This window comes from Grampus griseus (assembly GCF_964374135.1).
Source record: "Grampus griseus genome assembly, chromosome: 3".
Taxonomy (NCBI): Eukaryota; Metazoa; Chordata; class Mammalia; order Artiodactyla; family Delphinidae; genus Grampus; species Grampus griseus.
The window spans coordinates 159,555,131-159,579,536 of record NC_139019.1 but is presented as its reverse complement, the minus strand read 5'-3'; the positions used below and the strand labels follow the sequence as shown (position 1 = coordinate 159,579,536).

At 50.1% G+C, this 24,406-nt stretch overlaps 1 protein-coding gene across 14 annotated transcripts in view; it reads left to right on the top strand.

Moving 5' to 3' along the window:
* Positions 1-6,322, top strand: part of EPS15L1 (epidermal growth factor receptor pathway substrate 15 like 1) — a 101,023-nt gene extending 94,701 nt beyond the window's left edge. For 9 of the 14 annotated variants that reach the window (XM_082652586.1, XM_082652585.1, XM_082652584.1 and 6 more), the window contains 2 exons: positions 141-346; positions 5,752-6,322. In XM_082652586.1, the coding sequence (XP_082508712.1) occupies positions 141-346; positions 5,752-5,898 (353 nt within the window). In that variant the 3' untranslated portion in view covers positions 5,899-6,322. Of the gene's footprint in view, positions 1-140; positions 347-5,751 lie in introns of those variants that run through there. The other 5 variants (XM_082652579.1, XM_082652577.1, XR_014296602.1 and 2 more) reach the window with 4 other exon arrangements.
* Positions 6,323-24,406: the final 18,084 nt, after the last annotated feature.

Here is a 24,406-nt window from a genome sequence, read left to right as displayed (position 1 = left end):
TTTCCAAAGAGGGATAGAGTTTCCCAGGGAGCTGGTGCCCGGCTCTTCAGTCAGGACTCTGTTCTGTCTGTGGTCAGTAACTTGTATTTCTTTTTTTTCTCCTTTTTTTTTTTTTTTTTTTCTTCTCCTAAACTTTCCAGGTAAAAGTACACCCGTAAGCCAGCTTGGTTCTGCAGACTTTCCCGAGCCCCCCGATCCATTCCAGCCACTCGGGGCTGACAGCAGTGACCCGTTCCAAAATAAAAAGGGGTTTGGGGACCCGTTTAGTGGAAAAGATCCATTTGCTCCCTCCTCTTCAGCTAAACCTTCTAAAGCCTCCTCCTTGGGCTTTGCAGACTTCACCTCTGTAAGTTAAGTTCTCCGCCTCCGCGCCATTCCCTCCCCTCCCTACGCTTGCAGCTTCTTTGGGGTTATTTCTTCTTTGTCTCTTTCGAATGGCAAACCTCCTCCTGGCTCAAGTCTCCCGGTACCTCACACCATCACCCGTGTTATTTATTCTGTACTGCTGCTTTCTGTAAGAAAAACGGTTTCTCAATAAAAAAAAAAGAGCTCTGGTTTGGATACTCTGTGATAAGGGCACGTTTTCTTCCAGCAGGGTGGCCCAGTATGCCTGTTTTTCTGTCCTTCACGGTAGACTCTTTGTATTAGTTCTGTTGCCCAGAGCCTGTTGTGTTCATTGATTTTTTTGGAAGCCACGACATCAGACGCTTCTGAAGTACGAAAACAAGACTGCTAAAGTTACATTCGGGTCTTGCTGTCCTCAAAAAAGTCTTTGTGGGGGAGTTCTGATGGTCCCACCCAGTGCATTTTGGGCAGCAAGTGCGAATTGAAGGACCCAGCCGGATCACATGAAGGGAAAGCAAATTTGATTTTTTAAAACTTTTATTTCAGTTACCAGCTACAATGAAAACTGAAATGCAACCTAGAACAGCCACTCTGAATCCCCTTCCTTTTGCAGGGAAAAACCCCCCAAACTCAGAAAGCCATTAGCAGAGTTAAGTGCCTTTTTCGAAGCTAATCCAGGGATTTTGAAGGTCTGGTTTTGTGTCTTGGTGTGAAAAAAGATTCCAGATTGTAAAACGCTGTCACATTAGAGTGTTTTCAGTACCCTCATCAGTACCCAGAGATCTTGTTCTCAGAGAGCTTCAGACGTTGTCTTCCCAGAATCAGTTTCACTGTCTGTTGCGCACCTGTGTTTTTTAAAAGGTTTTCTTCCCTCGATTTTGCAGTTTCCTCGTTCGTTGTGAGCTGTGTTGTTTATAGATGCTTCCACTCCTAGAATATCCGTCTTAAAGCACGCTCTGCCATATCAGTGCCCAGTGAACACCCAGTTCCTTTCAGATCCACCTCGCGCACAGCTGTCGTGGCTTATTGAAATCGCCCAAGACGCCGACACATTCCTGGCTCTTGGCGACCTGTAAATATTTTATGACTGCAGTTAGCGGGGTTGTGCTGACGGCCAGGGCACAGTGTGGATATATATACAAGTGGCAACATTGTTAATAAAAGCCAGAAACAAAACCCGCTTTATCTACAGTTTCTTAGATAGCACTGCCTTTATTTTTCAATGGAAAAACTGAAACACTGATGAAAAAAAATAGAGCTATTCACGCATGACTCAGGTACTCTAGGGTAGGGCGGAAGGGTAAGTGGATTTGAATGGCAATTGGAAGAAATGACTGTTCTCTCTCTGAAATGCACAGTTCTATTTCCTGTGCCCACCCCCCCCACCCCCAGCTGGTTTTTGGAAAATTTTTTTTTTTTAAACCCTAAGATTTCAAGTTATCATTTGACACATCATTTCTGGTCATTCCAGCACAGTTGTTAACATCGATTTTAAAACACCCCTGGGATTTAATCACCCTCAACTGCAGGTGAGGAATTGGATTCTGCCCAGTTTGCAGCCCTGCTGTTTTACGTTTAAAATCACCTTTCCCGCTTCAGACGCCCCAGTCTTTCCAGGGGAAATCACCTGACTGGGAGATCCAGCCCACTCTAATGGGATGGGATGCATGGGAGGCAGGACACCTAATTGGTTTGGTTTGTCCCCTCAGTCATACCATGGTCCAAAACATGGTCAAAAGTGTCCCACCTCCAGGGACTCAGGATGTCCTTGCGTTTTCATGGCGTCCGGGGGCTCAGTCCATTGGCCGGTGGTTTCTGTGTTCACTGGACCTCAAAGATACATGCCAACTCGAGGCCAAAGTCGGTTCCTCTGGTTTGTGTGCTTCAGCTTCCCTGAGTAAATGCAGAGAGGTCTCTAACTGCCCAGCAGCCTGGCAGCGTGCCTCGTTCAGATTGGATGTTCTAAGCGTGCCATCAGGACATGTTGTTACGCGTGCAAAAGCAGCTTGGTCCGTGTTGGAGTTCAGGGATGCCAGTGTTACAAGTGTACTCAATCCCGCCCCCCTTGGCACCCCAGCTCTGCCACTCTGGAACCCTCTCATTCATAAGCCCCCAGTTTCCATCAGTGGGTTACTTGTGCTTGTAGCGGCTCACAGGAACTCTCTCTGGTATTTCTTTTAAAACAAGCCTTTCTGTCTTAGGTGAACGTGTTTACTAGGAAGTAGTATTTAGAGGTGAGCAAAACAGCGCTTTCTTTTGGGAAGTCTGCATTAAGAGCAGAGCAAATATCAGACGGGATCAGTCACGCTTTGCGTCGTCAAACGAGTCGGATGCTTCCCTGGTGGCGCGGTGGTTGAGGGTCCGCCTGCCGATGCAGGGGACACGGGTTCGTGCCCCGGTCTGGGAAGATCCCACATGCCGCGGATCCCACATGCATTATCCTGCTGTCCTTGCGATAGCAGGGTAAGCGAGTTAATGGGACGTGGCTAGAAGTGTCCCCACGCGTAGTGATGGCAGACGGGTGCACATGTCGATCCCTGGGGAGGAAGGGTGCCGGTGCTTCACGTGCCTCTTCAGAGGCCTCTGAACCTCGGATTTCTGTGGAGAGGCCGCCGAAAACAAACCGCTTAGAGTCCGTCAGGCCCCGGCGCGGGAGGTATCTCAGAAGAGCAGAATGCTCGTGCCCAGCCAGGTCTCGGTTCCTCGACGGCACAAGAGTGAAGCAGAAATCGGAGCTTGCCGTTTACCGAGCAGCTCCTGCACCCTCAGGCGGTCCAGATTCGCGCCGGCGTGTAACGCATCCAGGTCAGAGGACAAGAGCGCGGCCCCGTCAAGGTATCTCCACCAGGGCCGGGGGAAGGATTTTCTGCTGCTCCGAGACACAGAGGGAGCCACAGAGAAGCCCCTTCCTCCAGTATCCCTCAGACATCACAGCCCGTTGTGCTCCTCAAGTGCAAGCAGACCACGTGCCTGCTGCAAGTCTCCATCCTGGATCCTAAGCTGGCCTCAAACCAGTCCACTCTGAAGGCATCTAGAACGTTCCTGTCAGCACGTTTACTGTGAACACACAGACTCCTTGAGCAGGAGGCACCCGGGCTGAGCAGGCACCGTGGCGTGGGCCCAGCCTGCCCGTCCCTGGCCACGTGACCTCAGCCAATCCCTTGACCCCTCCGGGCCTTGGTTTTCAGCTTTGGTGTGGACCACCCCGGTCATTACTTGTTGGCCCCTACCCGCCCCCTCCTCTGAGCTGGCAAGGGCGAGGCCCCTGTCAGCCCAGCTGTCCCCTCCCGATGCTGTCAGCAGCACCGCAGTCATTCCCATCAGCATTTGTTGTTTTTTCCTTGTTTTTCTCCTGAAGAGGTGTTGAAAAATTCCCCAAAGAATACGGTGGGGCGGTGGAGGGGGGAGGGCGATTATCTGTGACCAGTGGTGGAAACACGAGGGGCGGGGACTGGCTTTCAGGAGTCCAACTTGGAGACCCATCAGCCCTCTGAGCATTTTTCTGGGCAGTTTCTCTAGAAAACAAGGACCAGCCTTTGTTCCCGGGGACAGCCCCTCTTCGTGCTGACCCTCACCTGCCCCTGTCTGACTCCCCAGGCAGGTGGAGAGAGGCCTCCCGGGCTGTCCTGCTTCCTCCTTCTCCTCGGGGCCACATCCAGCTCCAAAGCAGCCTCCCCCCACCCAGCCCTTCCCTGCCCCAGTCCCCGCTGTCTGGCCCTGCCTCACCCGCACACTGGCTGTCAGGTCATGAAACATTGAGAAGCTGCCAACCCCATCGCCCCGTTCGCTTGCCCAGGGAGCCTCCTCAGGAGACTCTTAGCTCCCTTCTGGGGCCTGTAAGCCCCTCGAGGTCCGGCCCCTTCCACCCTGTGCTCTTCTGGCAGCACCAAGTTTGAGCACTTGGCACCCAAGAGCTGGCACCTCACTGGGGATGGTGCCCAGACCTCCAGGGCCTGTCCTGTGCCCTCAACTCTGCAGTTACAGCTGACCACTGCCATCCCCACTGCCCCCCGAACCAGGGAGGAGGTCCAGAGTCCCGAGGGCCCAGGCTCTGCAGCCACCTGCACCTCCACCCCCAGGCCTCAGTGTTCTCAGCTGTCAGCCCACCTCCTGGGTTGCCACTCAGACCACATGTGTGTGTGTGAAGAAGTAGCCATGAATTCCTGTCTCTGTTCCTTCCGCGGGGCTCCTGGTGGGTCTGCCGGGGCCTCCACAAGAGCCTCTCTCAGGTTGGGATTGTCTGTAGGTCTGTTTGTTCCCGAGTGGCGCCAGGCCCCTCTTTACCTTTGGTGTGTCATCCAGTGCTTAGCAGAGAGCCAGCCAGAGTCAGTGCACGGAAGAGAGACGCTGATCCAGGCAGGCCAGGGGTCCGAATGGGCTGCAGCTCTGCTCGGGGCCAGTGGTGCTGGAGGCCTCTCAACTGGAGGCAGAGTACAGCAACTGGGGGCCTCGGGGGGTTGGGGACCCCCACCAGGGGAAAAGCGTGTGAGGTCTGGCTTTGCTTTTCTTTCCATAGAGCTAAGGTACCCCGAATGGTTTGAATTCACCCATCTCAGGATCAAAACAATTTCTTCCCTTGTTTTAAAAAATGATTCTTTAAAAAGTTGAACCTTTCGGAAAAGGACCCCAAGAATAAAAAACTCCTGGACCAGATGGCGGTGTAAATGCCAGGGCTCCTGTAAACGTCCAAGTACAAGGCGGCTCTGAGCGTCTCCCAGAGCTCCTGGGACTGTGGCTGAGACAGAGATGCTGCGTTTCAGGACCTCATCATCTTGCTTGGCCTCAAGGCCCCTTTACGCGTTTGAGACTCAGAGATCTGTTTGAACCGGAACTCTCCAGCCCCAGCGCCTCTTACCCGGGCATCAAGGCCCGTCGAGGCCCAGGCTCCGTGGGGTTTGCTGTCCCAGCTCCTTGGGGTTCCGCTGACTCTGCTCCCCAGCTGCTTCCAGAGACGCCCCTGCCATCCCCCGAGAAGAGGCCCCGCGGGCGTGCTGTGGGGGGGAGTCCCTGGAAGTCTCTCAGTGTCCCCGATATCATGCCTGGCTTCCGCCTGCTTCAGGTCCCTGCAGGGACGGGACGGCTGGTTTGTCTGGTGGCAGTTAAGGTCAGACTCAGCCCTGTGTCTCAGTGCATTGACCCCTTCCAGACTGGGGGGCAGGACTGGGGCGTGCGCGTCCCCTCCCCCTCCCCAACCAAGACAAGGGCTTCCGGCGTTTCCTGGTCTTCACCTGCACACCGGGCACCTTCCCGCACACACCCCAGCACTGCGTTTCCCCGCACCCACCCGTCCACCCCCGACAGGCCTCCGCCTCCTCGCCCAGCAGCACGCCCCCACCCCTCCCCGCCCCAGCAAGCAGGCAGCCAGCGCCGGGGCCGTGTAACCCACCCTCCGTTTTTCCTTCACAGTTTGGCAATGAGGAGCAGCAGCTGGCGTGGGCCAAGCGGGAGAGCGAGAAGGCGGAGCAGGAGAGGCTGGCGCGGCTGCGGCGGCAGGAGCAGGAGGACCTCGAGCTGGCCATCGCGCTCAGCAAGGCTGACATGCCCACCGCCTAGGCGCGGGCCCCGTGCTCGCGCCCGCCGGCAGCACGGCCGCGGGCCAGGCTTGCCACAGGCGAGGCCTCGGAAGTCCCTATAGATAGACGCACACTCGGTCTCGGCGGTCCCCGCTTCACGTTGTGACATGTCGCAGCCACTGTTATGTCAAGGGCTCGCTGGTCGGAGGGCCTCGGGCTCTGGGTGGCTCACCCAGGGCACGGAAACACAGCTCATCCCAGTGCAGGAGGCCCGAGGAGACGCCCAAGGATCCATCTCTTCGCTGTGACATCCCCGTCTCCCTCCTGGAACCAGCAGGACGAGCAGAGGAAAGCGCCTGTCTCCTGCCTTTCATCCCCTGCTCACAGCTGGGCAAGTACCAGCGTGCGGGGCGCACCCCACCCCGTCGCCTCCCCGACCTCCCTCTGAGACAGACACCCCGGTGATGTATGCATTCATTGTATAAAATTTAAGTTTGAATGATTAATATAAAATATTTTAATACAAAACACTAGAATTCTTTTTTTTCCTCTCTCTTTTCCACTTAAACGTTGTTTTCCTTGCATTAACGTTCACACGTGATGTCACATGAGGCAGACCAGGCAGAGGTGGAAGACCAGGTCGAACGTTCCCGGTTAAATCCTAAGTGTTTGAGCAGAGAAAGCCAGTTTTGGAAGTTTTCAAGGGTCACCCTGTCCCTCGGGATGCAGCGTGCTTCTGAAATGGTGGGCTGTGACCTCACTGCGACTGGGGCAGGTGGCCCTTTGTCCCAGCAGTGCAGTTTGAAACGAGATTCCTGCATACAGTTCACTGGGGCCTCGTCTGGTCTGCACGAGGGGTGAGGCCGGCAGGGTGGTCTCCACAGAGTCAGCACGCGGGGAGAGCTTTCCACCGGGATGCAGCTGAATTCCCCTAGAACCTTCCAGAAGCTTGGACTTAACTGTTGGGACGACCTCAGGAGTTGATGAGGATATTGCAGATTTGCCCCCTGCTTTGCTTCTCACGTCCCCAGGGAGACGAGACAGCCCCGGCCAACTTCCCTTGGGTAAAGATGATCAAAACTTGTGAGTCTGAGTGGCCTGAACCTCTGACCTTAAAACCATGCAGGAAGGGGGTGAGACACCATTGCCGGGACTTAATTATTTATATTTTATTTATTTACTTTTGGTTGCGTTGGGTCTTCTTTGCTGCACGCGGGCTTTCTATAGTTGCGGCCAGCGGGGGCTACTCTGCATTGTGGTGCCCGGGCCTTTCATTGCAGGGGCTTCTCTTGTTGCAGAGCACGGGCTCTAGGCACACGGGCTTCAGTAGTTGTGGCGCATGGGCTCAGTAGTTGTGGCTCGGGGGCTCTAGAGCGCAGGCTCAGTAGTTGTGGTGCACGGGCTTAGTTGCTCCATGGCATGTGGGATCTTCCCGGACCAGGGCTTGCACCCGTGTCCCCTGCACTGGGCATATTCTGAAGCACTGTGCCACCAGGGAAGTCCCCAGTTGCCAGGACTTAAAGAGGCCCAGAATGTTCCACATCAGAAGGAGCCTTTACTGGAAACGGCAGGGCACGCACAGGCCCTGTTTCTAGGTATCTGTGGCTCTGATACCTAGAAACCCTTCTCTTGAAAAATTCCTTTTCAATGTGTGTTCTGGGTCTCTGGGTCCCAGTCTTACCTTCTCCCCTTCCTTCCCCAGCTAGGGCAGGGCTGTTGACAGCCCCCTACCTACCCCAAATGCTTTATCCCAGCCAGGGAATCATTCTGACAGAGGCACTTACTTGCTTGTTTTTGCATTTTAATAAACTTAATTTTTTTAGACCAGTTTTAGATGTGCAGAGAAATCACAAAGATAATACAAAGAGTTCCCATAAACCCTTCACGATTTCCTCTCTTTTTAACATCTTACCTCAGGCTGGTACATTTGTTATTGAAGGAACCCCATATTGAGATATGATTATTAACTAAAGTCCACACCTGATTCATATCTCCTCAGTTTTTTCCCTAATACCCTTTTTCTGTCCCAGGATCTCACATGGCATTTGGTGGTCGTGTCTCCTTAGGTGCCTCTGGACTGAGTTTCTCAGACTTTCCTTGGTTTCGATGACCTTGACAGTTTTGAGGAGTGGTCAGCTGTCTTGTATGTTGTCCCCCGTTGAGATCTGTCCATGTTTTTCTCATGGTTAGCCTGGGGTGACGGGTTTGGGGAGGACCTCAGGGGTGAAACGCCCTTCTCATCACATCGTATGGAGTCCATGTCATCAATAGGATTCATCACCATTGATGTTGACCTGCATTACCTGAGGATAGATTGCTTTCGAAAGACAGTTTTTCAGACCCAGGTATGTAGTTTCACAGTCTTGCATCAGACCGATACTCTGTGAGATTGAAAGTAAACCATAAACTGGTGTTTACGACAGATTTAGGGGAATGTAGAGATCGACCAGGACAACCCAAGCCCTTGGTAGTCTTTCTGAGGTCCTGGAGTGGGTGGGCTTCCTCGGTGCCCGTGGAAGGGCCTTGCCTCTCTGCCGTGGCGTGGGTCTGGGACCTGGTGCCTGGTGCCGAGGCCTGTGGGCTTCCTAGCCTCTGACGTGCCCCTAATCCTCTCTAGAAGAGCTAGCGGCTCCGGGAACGTGGCTGGAGGTGATCCCTAAGGCTCTTTCTTCCTGCAGTGGAACCATCAGAATAAATCCGAAAGCCCCATGCTGCGTACCCCTACAATTATATCCCTTTGGGGAAGGCACTGACCACATCACCTCTCACCGAGGTGGTCACAGGTCCCCATTTGAGCATGTGACCCACACTCTATATTTGGTGAAAACCTCCCGGTTTTCAGAGCATTCAACCTCTGTTATTTTGTTCTACCTCAGAACAACCTTGTAGGTGAGGAGGGTGTGGTGTTAGCCCATTTTCCTGATGGGAAAACTGAGGCTCACTGTCTGCAGTCATTTGCCCAGAGCCCCAAAGCCAGCCAGTGGCTGTAGCTCAGCGTTTTGCTGATCTTTAAAAGATGTATTTCTTGTTGCCTGCTGCTTCCTTACATAGCCATTGTACCTAGAAAAGGTACAGAAATTGTCTCTTTGTGTCTTAGAAATGGAAGACCATGCATTGAATTAAGAGCTCTCATCCAAGGGGATGAGATGGGCTTTCGGGCATCTGTGAACCCCTGAATGCACATTTGTGAATCTTTCTTTTTTGGGGGGGGCAGAGGGTATCCACGACTTTTTTATCTGATTTTTAGAGCATCCCAGAACCCCCCCTCAAAAAAAGTTACCAGCCAGTTTTATCAATTTTGTTTATCTTCTCAAAGAACCAGCTTTTAGTTTCATTGATCTTTGCTATTGTTTTCTTCATCTATGCATTTCTGCTCTGATCTTTATGATTTCCTTCTACTAACTTTAGGTTTTGTTTGTTCTTCTTTCTCTAGTTGCTTTAGGTGTAAGGTTAGGTTGTTTATTTGAGAGTTTTCTTGTTGCTGGAGGTGAGATTGTATTGCTATAAAATTCCCTCTTAGAACTGCTTTTGCTGTGTCCTGTAAGTTTTGTATCGCCATGTTTTCGTTTTCATTTGTCTCTGGGTATTTTTTTATTTCCTCTTTGATTTCTTCAGCGTTCCATTGGCTGTTTAGTAGCATATTGTTTAACCGCCATGTGCTTGTGTTTTTTACAGTTTTTTTTTTTCCTGTAATTGATTTCTAATCTCATAGTGTTGTGATTGGAAAAGATGCTTGATATGATTTCAGTTTTCTTAAATTTACCAAGGCTTGATTTGTGGTCCAAGATGTGATCTATCCTGGCGAATGTTCCTTGTGCACTTGAGAAGAAAGTGTATTCAGCTGCTTTCGGATGGAATGTCCTATAGATATCAATTAAATCCATCCAGTCTAATGTGTCATTTAAGGCTGTGTTTCCTTATTAATTTTCTGTTTGGATGATGTGTCTATTGGTGTAAGTGGGGTGTTAAAGTCCCCCCCGCAGACAGTTTTAAATCCTGTTTCCTTTTCCCCAGACACACACGCACACACGCACACACCTGCTGTGTAAATAACCAGCCTCAAATCCACCAATCCATTTACACTCCCATGGGTTCTCTCAGCCTCTTCCTTGGCAGAGAACATTCACACCCTTTCCTGAAAAACAGAGTATCGAGTTTGAAAAAATGTATCGTGAAAAATCTCCAAGCATAATAGCAGCAAGAAGAGTACAATAAACCCCCAAATACCCATCGCCCGGCGTCACTGTCCTCCGAATTTTGCCACCTTCGCTTCACCCATCCATCCCCTTCTTCCTTTCCTTCTCTCCGCGAACGTGCTTTAAAGCAATTCAGTGATGACGTCACTTCACCCTTCCACGGTCAAGTGCACATGGCCAAGACATGTGAGACCTTCTCACGTACTGCCAGGCTATTATCACACCTAACAAAATTAAGAGTAACACCCTCCCTCCACCAGTCTCATCTTTCAGATGAGTGGCAACCTGTGATTTTGCAGCGTCATTGATTTACTGCCCGGGTGCTTGAAAGTCTCTGTCCCCTTAGGACGGCTCCCACCTGTGGCAGCTGGTTCCCAACCCCCTTCACGGTCCAGCAACCCAGCTCTGGCTGCAGTTGGACCAGAACCCAAAGGTCCCGGATACCTGGTCTGAGCAGCATTTTGCAAAAGGATGATTGATTTTCTGCAAACTTGCTCCAAGTAAATGAAATCACATCTTCAAAGCCAATTTCATTTGAAAGGACATTCTAGTTCTGGAACAGTGGTGGAGAGCTATTTTTAAAACAGGAAGCGTCTGAGCAACAAAGAACCTGCCTCTTGAAATAATGGAGTAAATATTTCTGCCCCCTTATCAGATCTGGTGCCTTTGAAACATGGTCCTTTTTTTTTTTTTTTCCCAAAATTTTCCCCAGTAAAGGTTACCAGGGGCTGTACAAATTGTATCATGAGCTTTTGTTGGAAAAACATAGAGGGAAATGGAAATGTGATCCTTATCACGAGCATATTCCAAAGAAATTACGTGATGTGGGCTTGCATGGTTGGAGTTGTGTTTATGTGTAGTGGGTCTTTAAATATCTCGCTTTGATTTGCTTTCTGGTGGCCGTGCTGTGTGGTCTCTGCTTCGTGACCTTGGGCCCCTTACCTCAGTTTCCTCATTTGGCTCAGGAGGTTGGACTAGATGACTGATGAAGACCTTTCTAGCTCTAGAATACTTAATATGATTGTTCAAATCTCTAGAAACACATATTTTAGGATCTCAGGTAACATAAAAGAAGGAAATGGAATAGATGTCATCCTGTCAGTTTCATCTTTATTGAAAATGTTTTGTCCACATGTAGACAACCATATTGTATTATAATCATCAGACTTGCTAAGAGACTAGTAAGTTCTAATAAGTTATTCCCACCACTCAAAAGAAATAATTATCTAATGTGATAGAGGTGCTAATTGCTACTATGGCGATCATATTAAAACATAGAAATGTATCAAATCAACGTGTTATACACCTTAAATTTACCCAATGTTAAATGTCAAATATATTTCAAAATTTTTTCTAAATAAAAATTTTCCATGCATAAAATTTGTAAACATATCCCAACAAAGGTGTCATTAAAAATAAATAGGTAAGTAACTGACTGAAATAAAATATTTGCAATGCCTATATCTGACAAAGGATTTGTATTCAGAATATATAAACCACTCCTACAAACAACTCATATAAAAAAGGGCCAAAGACTCAAAAAGACATTTCACAAAGGAAGATGTGCGTAGGGCAAATAAGCTTAAGTGCTCACTGATAATAGTGACTTAGGAAATGCAGACTAAAGCCACATGATATACTATATAGGTGGTTACAATTTAAAAGATTGACAGCATTAAATATTGATGAGAATCTAAAACAACCAGGAATTTCATACACTGCTGGTGGGAGTGTAAAAAAAATTTTGTTTTAATGTTTTGCCCACTCTTGATAACCATTTGATAGGTAAGGGAGAAATATTAATTTAAGTAGTACTAGTTGAATATGATATAGTATAATCTCATATAATGTAATATGTAAATATAAATCAATAGTATAATTATATCAATATCAATTATATAATTGTATGTATCTTATAAACTTTAAAAAAACTAGTATAAGAAACACTAGTTTAATACGTGAACAATTCTGTGAACTTCCAGTGGCTTTTCTATGCTAACCTTCAACAAGGGGAGAGAGAGCCCTTTCCAAGGACTAGAAGCCTAAGGACTTTTGAGATAGTGGTCTGCTACGAATATTGTTTCTTCGTACTAAAGACAAAGGGCAGAGTTTCCACTCCAAGAGCCAAAAAAAGACCCAAGACAAGATGCAGCCATTGTTTTACCGCAAACATAACTTTTTAAAGGAAGTAGGGATCCCGGTTCTAAGAGAACAAAGTGGTTAGGCCAGAACTCCGATTCCTTTCCGGTTCTAGATCCTGGGATAAGAACCGTATGGCTTCTCTTCCCCTGAGGGAGACCACAGAAGACACAAAGTTACAAAGAGGCCATGGATGTGTTGGAAGGGGCACAGACTTGGAGTCAGGCAGACTCGGTGTAAACCCAGCTCCTCTCTTAGTAGTGGGGTGAGCTTGGGGTGCTGATTTCACCTCTGGTGTCATTTTTCCTCATCTGTAAAGTGGAGATGATAATATCTATCTCTCAGGGCTTTTGTGAGAACCCACAGCAGAGTTCCCAGAACATTCTATAATCAGAACAGTAGTAGTTGTTGTTTTGTTTTTGATTTTTTTTTATTACTGTGGTTTTTAAAAAACCATATAACATACAATTTACCATCTCAACCACTTTTAAGTGTACAGTTCAGTAGTGTTAAGTACATTCCCATTGTTGTGCAACAGCTCTCTAGAACTTTTTCATCTTGCAGAACTGAAACTCTGTACCTATGGAACGACACCTCCCCGATTCTCCCTCCCCCCAGCCAGTAGTAGCGGGTTTTGTTATTACTGAGTCAGATGGTTATTATTAAATCTATGGCTGCTGTGATAGTGATTGCTTTGCACTTTGAGAGCAGGACATACATATCCTAGTTCTACTACCCAGGAGCATGCGGAGAGGTAACTCTGTCTGTACTAAATTAGCTACTACGTTATTCCTTCTTATTATGGGAGTCTCGTTCTAAAGGAAATAGTGTTGGGTTGAGGAAGACATGAGGCCCAGCCCTGCCATTAACTTTCTGTATGATTCTGTGGTCTTACGAGAGAAGGGGGCTCGAGAGTACTGAGTGCCTTGTACAGACCAAGTCCATTATCAGCCACCATTCAGGAAAATGGCGGTCTTGTCTGAAACCAAGATGTTACTTTTAATCCAGAGGCTTAGCCAGGGGACTTTCCACGCAAGGGGGACCAGATGCCATGGCCCTTCTGTGGCACTACAGGACTGTATCATGAGCTTGTCGCCACTTCAACAGTGGCTATTTTCATAGCTGATGATGAGACTTACTGGAAATGGCTTGGCATTCTTGCGTAGAAAGCTCCCGCACTTACATCTGAGGAGTTGGAATGCATGAGTCCTGGTATGAGCCCTGGACCAAGACATTCCCACAGAGCAGATCACTTCCAGCCCAGGAGAAATTCCAGGGATGCTCAGCCTTCCTGAGGACCCGTTCTCTTAGGACACCTGTTTGACGCCACAGAGCCATCATCCTCTCTCCGGTATCATGGTCCTCTGACCCTCAAGGCTTACTCCAGGCTTACCTCACCTCTCGTACCTGGCCCTCCCGGGAAAGAAATGCATCTGCCCAACAGAGGAAGAGAATTCCACCGTTTTCCATTCCCCATTCCACTTTCTTGAGTTGTACGCTCTTCCCAGGTGCACCCCCCCTGCCCCCAAGCATTGACTGGGCCAAGGAAGATGGTTCATTTGATGGAGGAAGTGATGGGAACCTGATTTTCAGCTGGGGGTGTGGGACTCCTTTCAGACATAGGATGCGTCACCCATAGCAGTGCTCTCTCGGTCCCCCAGGCCTATGTGCCAGCTCCAGAGAAGACCCTGCGGGCGGCATTTTTGGATATCTTGTCTTTAGGGCCTTTGACACATTTCCAGAAATTCTTTTCCTCTATTTTTGACAGCATCTCTCACATCCACACCAACCCTTTCGAACCCTGTTTTCGCACATGCTGTCTTGCTGACACTGCACCCCGATCCCTAGGGCAGTGCCACATGTATTCCTTGAACTAAAATTCTTCTTTGGAAGCATGGCTGAGCAAACAAGCAGGCATTTTCCATCAGTCATGGGCTGGGTCACCTCCCCACAAAACAGACTAAGAGTCTCCATGGGCTTGTGCACTTTCTTGTGGGCTTCAGGGACCCGGGACAGACGGGAGATTTTGCAAGGCACCTATAAGGGTTGAAGTCAGGCAGTGAGACTCAGGAAGCTACCCTCATCTGACTTTCACCGAGGGCCTGTGGTGGCTGTGAAACTGGATCTAGAAAATTCCTCCCGCTTGCAGTTGGTTAAATGACAGCAGCGCCCATTCTCACCAAATCACCTCCCTCCAATTACCTGAGAGGCTCCAGTTACTCTGTTCAAGTCCCGAGGCCTGGGCACTCTTTCCTACTGTTTGTCGTTTGTAACTTTCTCCTAGGAGCCTTGGAGAACCATACAAAGTCGATTTGCTGTATTTCTTCAAGAACCTGATGCACGCAAATGCATTTGTGTTTCCAGAAACAGGAGATGCTGCCAGCAGCCAATTCTACTTTGCATCTGATTTAATTCAGCACACTTTTTACTGTCACTTATATTGTTCTAGACCAGGGGACAGCAAACTTTCTGTAAGGGGCCGGGTAGTAAATATTTTGGCTTTTAAGGCCATACAGTGTCTGTTGCAATGACTCAAGCCTGCCATTATAGTACAGAAGCAGCCATTGAGTAGTTGTCAATGAATGCGTGTGGCTGTGTACCAATAAAGCTTTATTACAAAAGCAGATTTACAAAAGCAGCTGGAAGGCCATATTCAGCCCTCAAGCCATAGTTTGCCACGGCCGGATATAGGGCCTGAGCTGGGTACTGGAAAGGCAGTGGTGAGCCAGACAGTTTCTCTGCCCCCACGGAGCTCCAGCTGAATTAATTTTTTCATTAGGGCTGAACAGTTTCTGATTCCTGTGTAATTTGATTTTTAGCTCTCTCTGGGGTGCAGGTGGCATTACTTGGAAGAATAAAAATTAAATGCTACATTGTTTGCAACATTGTTAAACCAGAAGTCCCCTCCCAGTTTTCCCATAGAACCAATATATTTAAAGGAAATTATGTGAAATTCACAGAAGGAATGGCTCCTTCTGTGAATCTAATGATAGTGTCAAGGTCATTCCATTTCTTCCATCCCTCATGCTCTATATTCGGGGCCCTCTTTCCTATCTTGGCTCAAGGCTGGCAAATGCTCAGGCTGTAAGGAATTTTTTTTTTTAACCATAAAATGGGAAATCCATCGTTTTCCTGAAAATCACTCATGTATGCAGTTATACACAGTGCTAGCACTCTATATAGTATAACGTAATGAAAATGGAAAAGAAGGTTTGAACGTTCACCCTTCCTGTGTGTCCGTTGTTAGTATAATGAGTGAATGTTACTGTCAGCCAAGCAGATGTGAAATTACTGTTTGGGAGTCCAAGAGGCTGCAGGTTCGTTTTTTGTTGTTACTCTGATTTTCCTACTTATTTGCTTATTTATTAAACTGTTGTAGAATACACATAACTTAAAATTCACCATCCCAGCCATTTTTAAGAATACAGTTCAGTGGCATTAAGTACATTCACATTATTGTACACCCGTCACCACCATTCATCTCCAGAACGTTTTCATCTTCCCCAACTGAAACTGTCCCCATGAAACACTAACTTCCCATCCCCCTCCCCCAACCCCTGGCACCCCACCCTTCTACTTTCTGGAGGTGACCGCTCTGGACCTCACATAAATGGAATCATGCGGTATTTGTCCTTTTGTGACGGGCTTATTTCACTTAGCATAATGTCCTCAGGTTTAATCCATGTCGTAGTATATGTCAGAATGTCCTTCCTTTTTAAGGCTGAATAATATTCCATCGTATAGATGTATGTACATTGTGCACGTCGTATGCACCTTGTGTGTATGTATATACGATGTTTTGTTATCTGTGCATCCCTTGATCAATTTTATTTTACTTTGACATTCACGAAAAGAATTTCGTTAAAAATAGCAAAGTTTTGCCATTGAAACCTCTATTCCCAATTGCTTCTTTAGAAATCGTTTTGCTTTTATTGAGGTGAAATTCACGTAACATAAAATTAACCATTTAAAGTATATAATTCAGTGGCATTTAATACATTCACGATGTTGTGCAACCACCACCTCTGGTTCCAGAACATTTCCATCACCCCAAAAAGAGACCCATCCCCATGAGCAATCACTCCCCACTTCCCACCCCCAGCCCCTGACAACCACTGATCTTGCTTTCTGTCTCTATGGATTTGCCTGTTCTAGACATTTCATGTAAATGAAATCATACGCCACATGGCCTTTCATGTTTGGCTTCTCTCCCTCAGTCTGATGTTTTCAGGGTTCATCGACGTTTGGAGCGTGTGTTGTCAGCGCTTCCTTCCTTTTTATGGCTGAGTAATATTCCATTGTGTGGATGGGCCACATTTCGTTAGTTTATTCATTCTTTGATGGATACTTGGGTTCTTCCTACTTGTTGGCTGTCGTGAATAGTGCTGGCAATGAACACCCCAATTATTTCTTAAACCAACATGCCAACAACGGCAACACGATAATAAAAATAATTGCCACAACGTTTCTTCCAGGCAAAAATCTTTCAGGAGCCCCTCCCACTCAAAGAGGCACCCCTGAGACGCCCGCTTACACTGCAGAAAGGTCCAGGACGAGGTCACCTGCACTGACGCTCTCCCTGTGCATTTCCATAGGGTGCCTGAGTCTCCCTGTGCAGAAGTCAGCTCAGTTGCCAGTGACATCAGGACTGTCCCAAGACATGGCAGTCCCCCCACCTCCAGTCCCACCTCCCAGAGGCCAGCAGGAGTAAGCGGAATGAGTGGGCGTGTTCCTTTGGAGTTCTACTGTCTCTCTTTTTTTGGTCACACCACGAGGCATGCAGGATCTTAGTTCCCTGACCAGGGATCGAACTCAGGACCTCGGCAGTGAAAGCACGGAGTCCTAACCACTGGACCACCAGGGAACTCCCTGTCTCTCTCTTAATAACGGCCACCATTCCTTCATTGAGCACCTACTGTGTGCCAGGCATAGGGCAGGCCCCATCCATCAGACAGCAGCTACCAAGACAGCTGCTAAGGACCCCTTTTGACAGGGGAGGAAATGGGGGCCTGGGAGTCACAGGTTGACAGTGAGGAACTCAGGAGCACAGCTCAGACCTGTCCAGTGTCCCCAGCCCCTGCCTTGTGACCGGGGCTGCCCCTCCAAGTCATCGGGAACGCAGATCCTGGCAGGCAGGGCAAAGCCGGCCATGGGCTCCTGCAGTGAACCGCACTGAGGCAGGCAGAGAGTTGGTGGGAACCAGCCATGCTTAATGGAACAGTCGCCAACTTCTGAGATGAGAAACCCTTCCTTCGACAAACCTCCGTGTGACTCAAAATGAACCGATGAGCCCCCGGCAAGCTGGCCTAAGTCACCCCAGGCCTTGTTGAGGAAATGAGACATCAGGATGTGTTTGAGGTTTGGGGTTCAACGGAAACACACCAGGAATGTGGAGAATTCTGCTTCTGAGAGCTGGGATTGGCACCTCTGGGCATATTTTGAAGCCAAGTGAAAAATGGGGCTGGCTGGACTCCTGATTCCTGGTTTTTCTCCTTGCTTTGAAACATCATAGAACCCAGAGGCCACAGACAGGGGGTTTGGCCAAGGAGTGTGTCTTTCGGTCTTGGGACAGTCCCCAAAAGGCCAACTCGGGGTCAAGGTTGAAATCAGGGGTGATGGAGGCGGAGGGCAATCAGGATGTCCTGGAGGAGGCAGGATGGCAGCCTCTCGAACAGCGAACAGCATCTGGCATTCAGCGGGTGCAGAACTATTTCCTGAATGACCCTGACAGTTTAGAGCCGCGTGTCTCAAAGTGTGGCTGAGCCAGCCCCTGGGGAACTGCACACATGGCAACTTCTGGGCACTGCCCAAGACCCACCAGATAAGATTCAATCCCCCATGGAGGATGGAGGGGAGGAAACAGCAGAAGCTGAGCTCCCACAGTACGTGTGTCGGAGGGAACTTGACTCTGATTTACTTTTCTGACCAGCCCAGGGGGAAGCTCTGGCTCCCAGAGATTGGGCAGAGGCAAACCCCAGAGCTGGGGTGACCCGGGCTGTCAGACTCCAAGTCCTATCTATGCTGCACACTCCCCCGCATTAGCATCGGCACCGACTCCTGGAGTTGGGCAGAAATCCTGCTACCCCAGGAGAGCCTGAATTTGGGGTTTGGTTGCATATGAGGACCCCGGGAACAGAGCCACTACATCTGCTCGTGGTGCTGACTCCTTCTCAGCCAGGCCCCCCCGGTCATGCGGCACCCCTCACTCCTGGCTGCTCAGGCCGCATCGGATGGGGGTGCCAGATACCCATGCAGGTGCCCCCGCCCCAGAGGTCGGGCCCACATGGTGGGGAGAAGAGGTTTTGCTGGGGGAGTCAGGGCAGTCTTCCCAGAGGAGGTGACGCTTGAGCTAAGCCTTGAAGGATGGACTGTCCCTCCATGGATACGTAGGAAGGGCTTTTTGGCATAAGGAACAGCCTCTGCAAAGATGTGGGGTTGGGGAGGAGCAAGAGTGAGTCGGATCGGGACGGGGGGGGGCTCGGAGATTAGGGTGAAAGGTGGAGAGTGACGTGGGAGAAGCAGAGGCTCAGAGGAGAGAGACTGCTGACCATTAAGGACCAGAATGCAGAGTGAAGGAGTCTCCAGCATGTTCTAAACAAGCAAGGGAGGAGGCTGTCTGGACGGCTGGGGCAGGCTCTCAGAAGCAGCCCCCCAGCGCACCCAACTGGAGCCACGAGGTGAGCTGCCCTTGGGGGTTCGGGGGTCACCCGCGCGCATCAGGGCAGGCTCCCATTCTGGAGGCCACGACCCCATGGGAACCACAAGAAATCCCCAAGGGACACCCGGAGACCTCACGGACCTGCCCTCCCCCCCAAGATCTGCAGATGAATCCTGGGTGCACGCAGGCCCCCAAGCAAAGCCAGATCTGCGCCCCACCTCCCCCCAGCCTCAGAGCTCCCCGCAGCCTCGGCCCCGGAACGAATCTCCTGCCTCCGGGATTTGCTGGTTCGATCTTGGAGCAGGTAATTCTGTACTATTATTGCTTAATGGCCACGTATTTCCGGGTTTGCCAGCTTTCTCTCTGTTTGGGGTTTCTAATTTCATTCCATTGTTGTCGAAGAACATACTTGGTATTATCTCAAGCCGCTTCAATTTGTTGAGGTTGGTTGGTGGCCCATCCTGGGGAATGTGCATGTGTATTTTGCCGCTGTTGGGTGGAGTGTTCTAGATGTGTCTGTTCAGTCTAGTTGGTTTCCAGACTCCCTCTGTTAAAAAAAAAAAAAAAAGTGGTGGAGGGGAGGGAAAAATAGAAAGGCTTGTCAATAGAATGTTCTGTTCATGTTGTTCTAGGTTAAAATGGAGCAGGTCCTGGCAAGCAGGTGCCATTGGCAGGCACTCAGCCAGCGTGTCCACTCCCGTGGCTCAAGGTGGACAAGGGACCAGGAGGCCTGGCTGGCCTGTCCCCACTGTACGGCCTCTGCTGCTTTGGAGTGAGGGTGGATGACGTCAGCCCAGCTCAGGCCCTGGCCCAGTGGAGGGTCTCTTGATCTGGCCTCCAGGGGTCTGTGTTCCCTCCCGAGAAGGCTGTCCCGGGTAGTCCAGGCCTGGTGGGGCTGGGTGCTGGCTGCAAGCAGAGCAGCCTGTAGGCTGAGCGGGCGGACGGGCGTGCCGGGTGTGAGCGGCACCTCGACCGCAGGCCTGTCCAGCTCCTGGGGAGCCTCTGCCTCTCTGCACAGCCCATGCTGCTGCAAAACCCCGATTTCCGGGCGACCCCGAAGCTATGCTGCTGGCAGCGCTCCCTCCCCTTTTCTGTTGCCCCCATTTCACAGAGGAGGAAACCGAGGCCCAGAGAGTGGCTGGTTGGAGCTAGCAGTGGCGAGCCGGTGCAGAAGGGACATCCAAACACTGAGAGATTTGCAGATGCTCGGCCTGAGCCTGCAGCTCCTGGGTGAGCTGTTCAGAAAAGAAAAACACTTCTGACTTTCTGAGAGGCAGCGCATAAAGCTTTCAAAAGAAAACAAGGGATCCAGCAATTCTACTTCTGGGTCCATCCCCGAAAGCAGGGTCTCAGAAACATGTCTGCATACCCGTGTTCATGGCAGCTTTACCCACAACAGCCAAAAGGTGGAAGCAGCCCAAGTATCTATCGAGGGATGAATAAACAAACAAATGTGGGTTATCCATGCAATGAAATATTATTCAGCCTTAAAAAGGAAGGAAGTTCTGACGTTTAACAGTGTAGATAAACCTTGAGGACATTATGCTGAGTGCAGTAAACCAGTCACAAAAGGACAGATATTGTAGGTCTCCACTTACATGAGGTGCCTAAGGGAGTCAGATTCGTAGAGACAGAAGGCAGAGTGGTGGGTGCCAGGGCCTGGGGGAAGGGGCTGGGCAGTGAGGGTTCAATGGGGCCGGAGTTTCAGTTTGAGAAGATGAACAAGTTCTGGAGATGGATGGTGGTGATCTCTGCCCAACAGTGTGAGTGTACTTGAGGCCACGGAACTGTAGGTACACTTGATACTGGGTAAAATGCTTAATTTTAGGTTATGTGTATTTTACGGCCATGACAAAAGAAAGAAAACAAGAGATGGAAGGGAAGAGAATAGGGAAATGGAGGAGACACAGCCTAGAGAAAGTACTCAGGCCTGGAGCAGGGTCTTGGCGGGGTACCTGTCCCCATCCTCCCAGGGCTGTGTCCCCCCCAGAACAGTGAGGTTATCTCCCTTGGTTGGTCCCAGCCAGGGCCTGGCCTCCGCCCCCAGGGAACCCCAAGTCAGAACCAGCCTCCAGGTTCTGGGGTGAAAAATGCTTAAGGAACCCAGAGAAGGGTAGAGAAGGGTGTGGGACCTCAGAGGAGAAAGGGGTGCCTTCACAGGCATGGGTCATGGTGGAAGAACCGTGTTATAGGGCTTGAGAGAGCGCAAAGCTGATGGTCACCCCTGTGCCCTCCTGTGCTCTCCTGCAAGCCCCATATGTGGGGTCTCCCTCCACTCCACTCCCTCCCAGGTGGGCCAATCCATGAGCCCCAACATTGGAGGCAGGATAGATAGGGGTCCCATGAGGCTGAATCAGCTGTGCTCTCCCAGGAGACCCAGCCAAGGCCCTGGGATTTGTGGAGGAGAGGGGTGAGGCGGGTGTGGGGCACAGAGCCTTCTGAGACAGGACGGCCACAGGGTCTCAGCCGTGGGGAGTCTGGGTAAGGATTTGGGAGACAGAACTCCAGGGAGCTCTGGCTTTTCCTGCTGTGTGACCTCGGGCAGTTTCCTCCCCTTTTCTGAGCCTCCCCATGCACTGCTCACCTCCCTGGCACATTGACGAGTTCATCTGCACCCCCGCACGCCCCGCCCACCGCCGAGTTCCACCTGCTTGGGTAACGTTTGCCAACGTGCAGTCAGGCCTGGAGGAGCCCATTCATCTGAAAGAAGTGGCTGAGTGTGGTCCAGCGGGAGGAGGACATTGAGTCCTCCATCCCAGGGAGGGGGTAAGGTCAGCTGGGTGGATGGTCAGGGCCTTGAAGGACAAGGAGCAGCTGGCCAGCATTTCTGGCTGAGTGAACAGCAAGTGCAAAGGCCCTGAGGCAGGTCTGGAGGGCATGTCTTTTTATTCCCAGAGCCACAAATGGCCATAAATGTAACCCTGCTCTACCCTTACGCTCCTCCAAAAAAAAAAGAATTAAAACCGGTGGAGGATGGGGTGTTGAGATTTGCCTCCTCTCTCAGCCTCCCTCATGAACCAGAGTGAACCTGGCCTTCTGCGAGTGCACAGCTAAGGGAAAACCCCTACCTTCAGAGTGGGAGTCCTAGCATCGGTGTATGACTCTGGGAAACACCTCTGGGCCTCAGTTTCCTCTTCTACAAGAGGAGAGATGACGCCTCTGAGGGGTTTTCCCAGGCACGGCTTAAGAAGCAAAGGTGATGGGAATTGAGATTCCAGGGACAGCTTCTTTCACCCCCTGTGGGGTGAGGGCCAGCAGGGCCCCGGCCCCTTGTCTGGTGGCCTCCTGCCTTTCACCTGAGGATCTGGTTTCTGGCTTTGAGGCTGCAGAGATTCTCCCAGTGCAGCTTGGCGTGGCTGCTACTAATAGCTATGGGAAGAATACAGGGAACAGCATCTGAGGTCTAGGGAACAGCAGGTCCAAAGGCCCTGAGGCAGCACTGAAGGGGAGCATGTCTGCTAGACAGTAAGGAGAACAGTGTGGCTGAGTGCACACAGAGGCATGAAGGAGAGGTGGGCAGGAGGAGGTGGGGCTCCCCAGACCACAATGAAATCTTTGGATTTATTCTAGAATGATAGTGACCTACTATAGGATACCGTCTGATTTTGTTGGGAAGACAAAATTGTCCCCAGTATGTGGTCCATGTAGAGGAGCCATTGCCCTGGGTGTTTTCAGGTGGAGAGACAGAGGGTCAGAGAGACCCAGGGACTGCCTACTGCAGAGACATCCAGATGGAGAAAAACTTTCATTTTAGGAAGACTCAGGTTCAAAGCTCAGCTCCATTATGTGGACAGTGGCCTCGTCTCCCCAGGCCTCCATTTTCCTACCTGTAAAATGGGCACAAATGCCTGGAAAACACTCATCACAGGGTCTGACTCATAGAAATCTCTCTCTCTACCTCATGCCTTACGGAGACTCCCAAGCCTTTTAAAAAAAAAAAATCATCATAAGATGTACATAACATAAAATTTACCATTTTAACCATTTTTAAGTATTCGATTCAGTGCTATTAATTTTATTCACACTGTTATGCAACCATGCTCACTAACTATGTCCAAAACTTTTTCATCACCTCACACAGAAACCCTGTCCCCATTAAACATTAACTCCCTGGTCCTCTCCCCCAACCCCTGGCACCCACCCTTCTACTTTCTGTCTCTGTGGATTTAGCTGCTCTAGGACCTCACATATTATTCAGGATAATGTTTTTGAGGTTCACCTACCTGGTAGCTGTGTTCGTGCTTCATTCCCGTTTATGGTTTAGTTAATATTCTGTTCCATGGATGTGTCACCTTTTGTCTCTCCATTCATCAGTTGATGGCCATGTGTGTTGTTTCCCCCTTTTGGTGGCTGGGAATCCCGCTGCTGTGAACACTGATGTACAAGCATCTGTCTGAGTCCTTGTTTTTAATTCTTTGGGGTCTACACCTAGGAGTGGGAGCTTTTGGGGGGAACTTCTTCCTTCCGGCCTCCTTTTGTTTCTTATTACAACATCTCAGGGAACTCCATTCACCTAGCCAGGCTGCCCCCCGACACCTGTGTTCCCTGACCCCATTTCTCCCTGCCCAAGATTTTCCCGGAAAGTGAGTTTTCCGGGATATTCAGACGGAAGCCTCGAAGGAACTCACTGGGGCTTCCAGGAACCCCCAGACTGTGTGCGTGGAAGAAAACAAGGCGAGCTTGATGCAGTTTAGCATGTAGATGTTTCCAGGCGTGGGTAGGAGCTGTGACGTCAAGATTGGACCAACCTAAGTTGGAGCCCTCACTCCACCACCTACACCCACACCGGGCAAGGGGCTAGCCGTCCTCTCTCCGCACCAGATTTCTGCATTTGGAAAATGCGGGTGGCTATTCCACTCCCCCAAACCCCCCAGCTTGGTGGGAAGGTTGAAAGAGAGAATTCGTATTAAGTGCCCGGGATGAAAGCACCTGCCCCAGCCTGAAGCTCAGCTCAAGTTCACGCTGGGTTAGTCATTCAACAAACTTTTGTTGACAGTGGCTGTGGTTGAAGAGGCAAGGCTGAGTCACTTCTGAGTCACTCCTGCTTCCCCAGGACTCAGATCAGTGCTGAGGAATTGGGAGCATTTGCTGAATGAATGAGTGGAGGAGAGAGAGGTTGAGAGAGAGAGAGAGAGAGAGAGAGAGAGAGAGTGAGAGAGAATGAGACAGAGGTGGAGAGAAGGGAAGGGAGAGAGATTGAGAGAAAGATTATCATCTATCCATCCTATCTATCCATCCATCCATCCACCTTTCTATCTATCTATCTATCTATCTATCATCTATCTATCTATCCATCCGTCGGTCCGTCCGTCTATCTAGAGACACAGACAGATGGTGGGTAGCAAGACTTGAAATTCACACACACCAATCTCACAGGAGAGACTCACCCTGCAGTCCACACCCCAGTGCTGGGCACTCATCTCCCGTCTGTCATTCCATCCCCGCAGCACCACCCTCACCTCCCAGCTGAAGAAACAGGCCCGCAAGGCAGAGCTGAGGGCTTCCATGGGAAAGAATGGTTTTGCCTAAGCAGTGGTACTCACTGTGGGCGATTC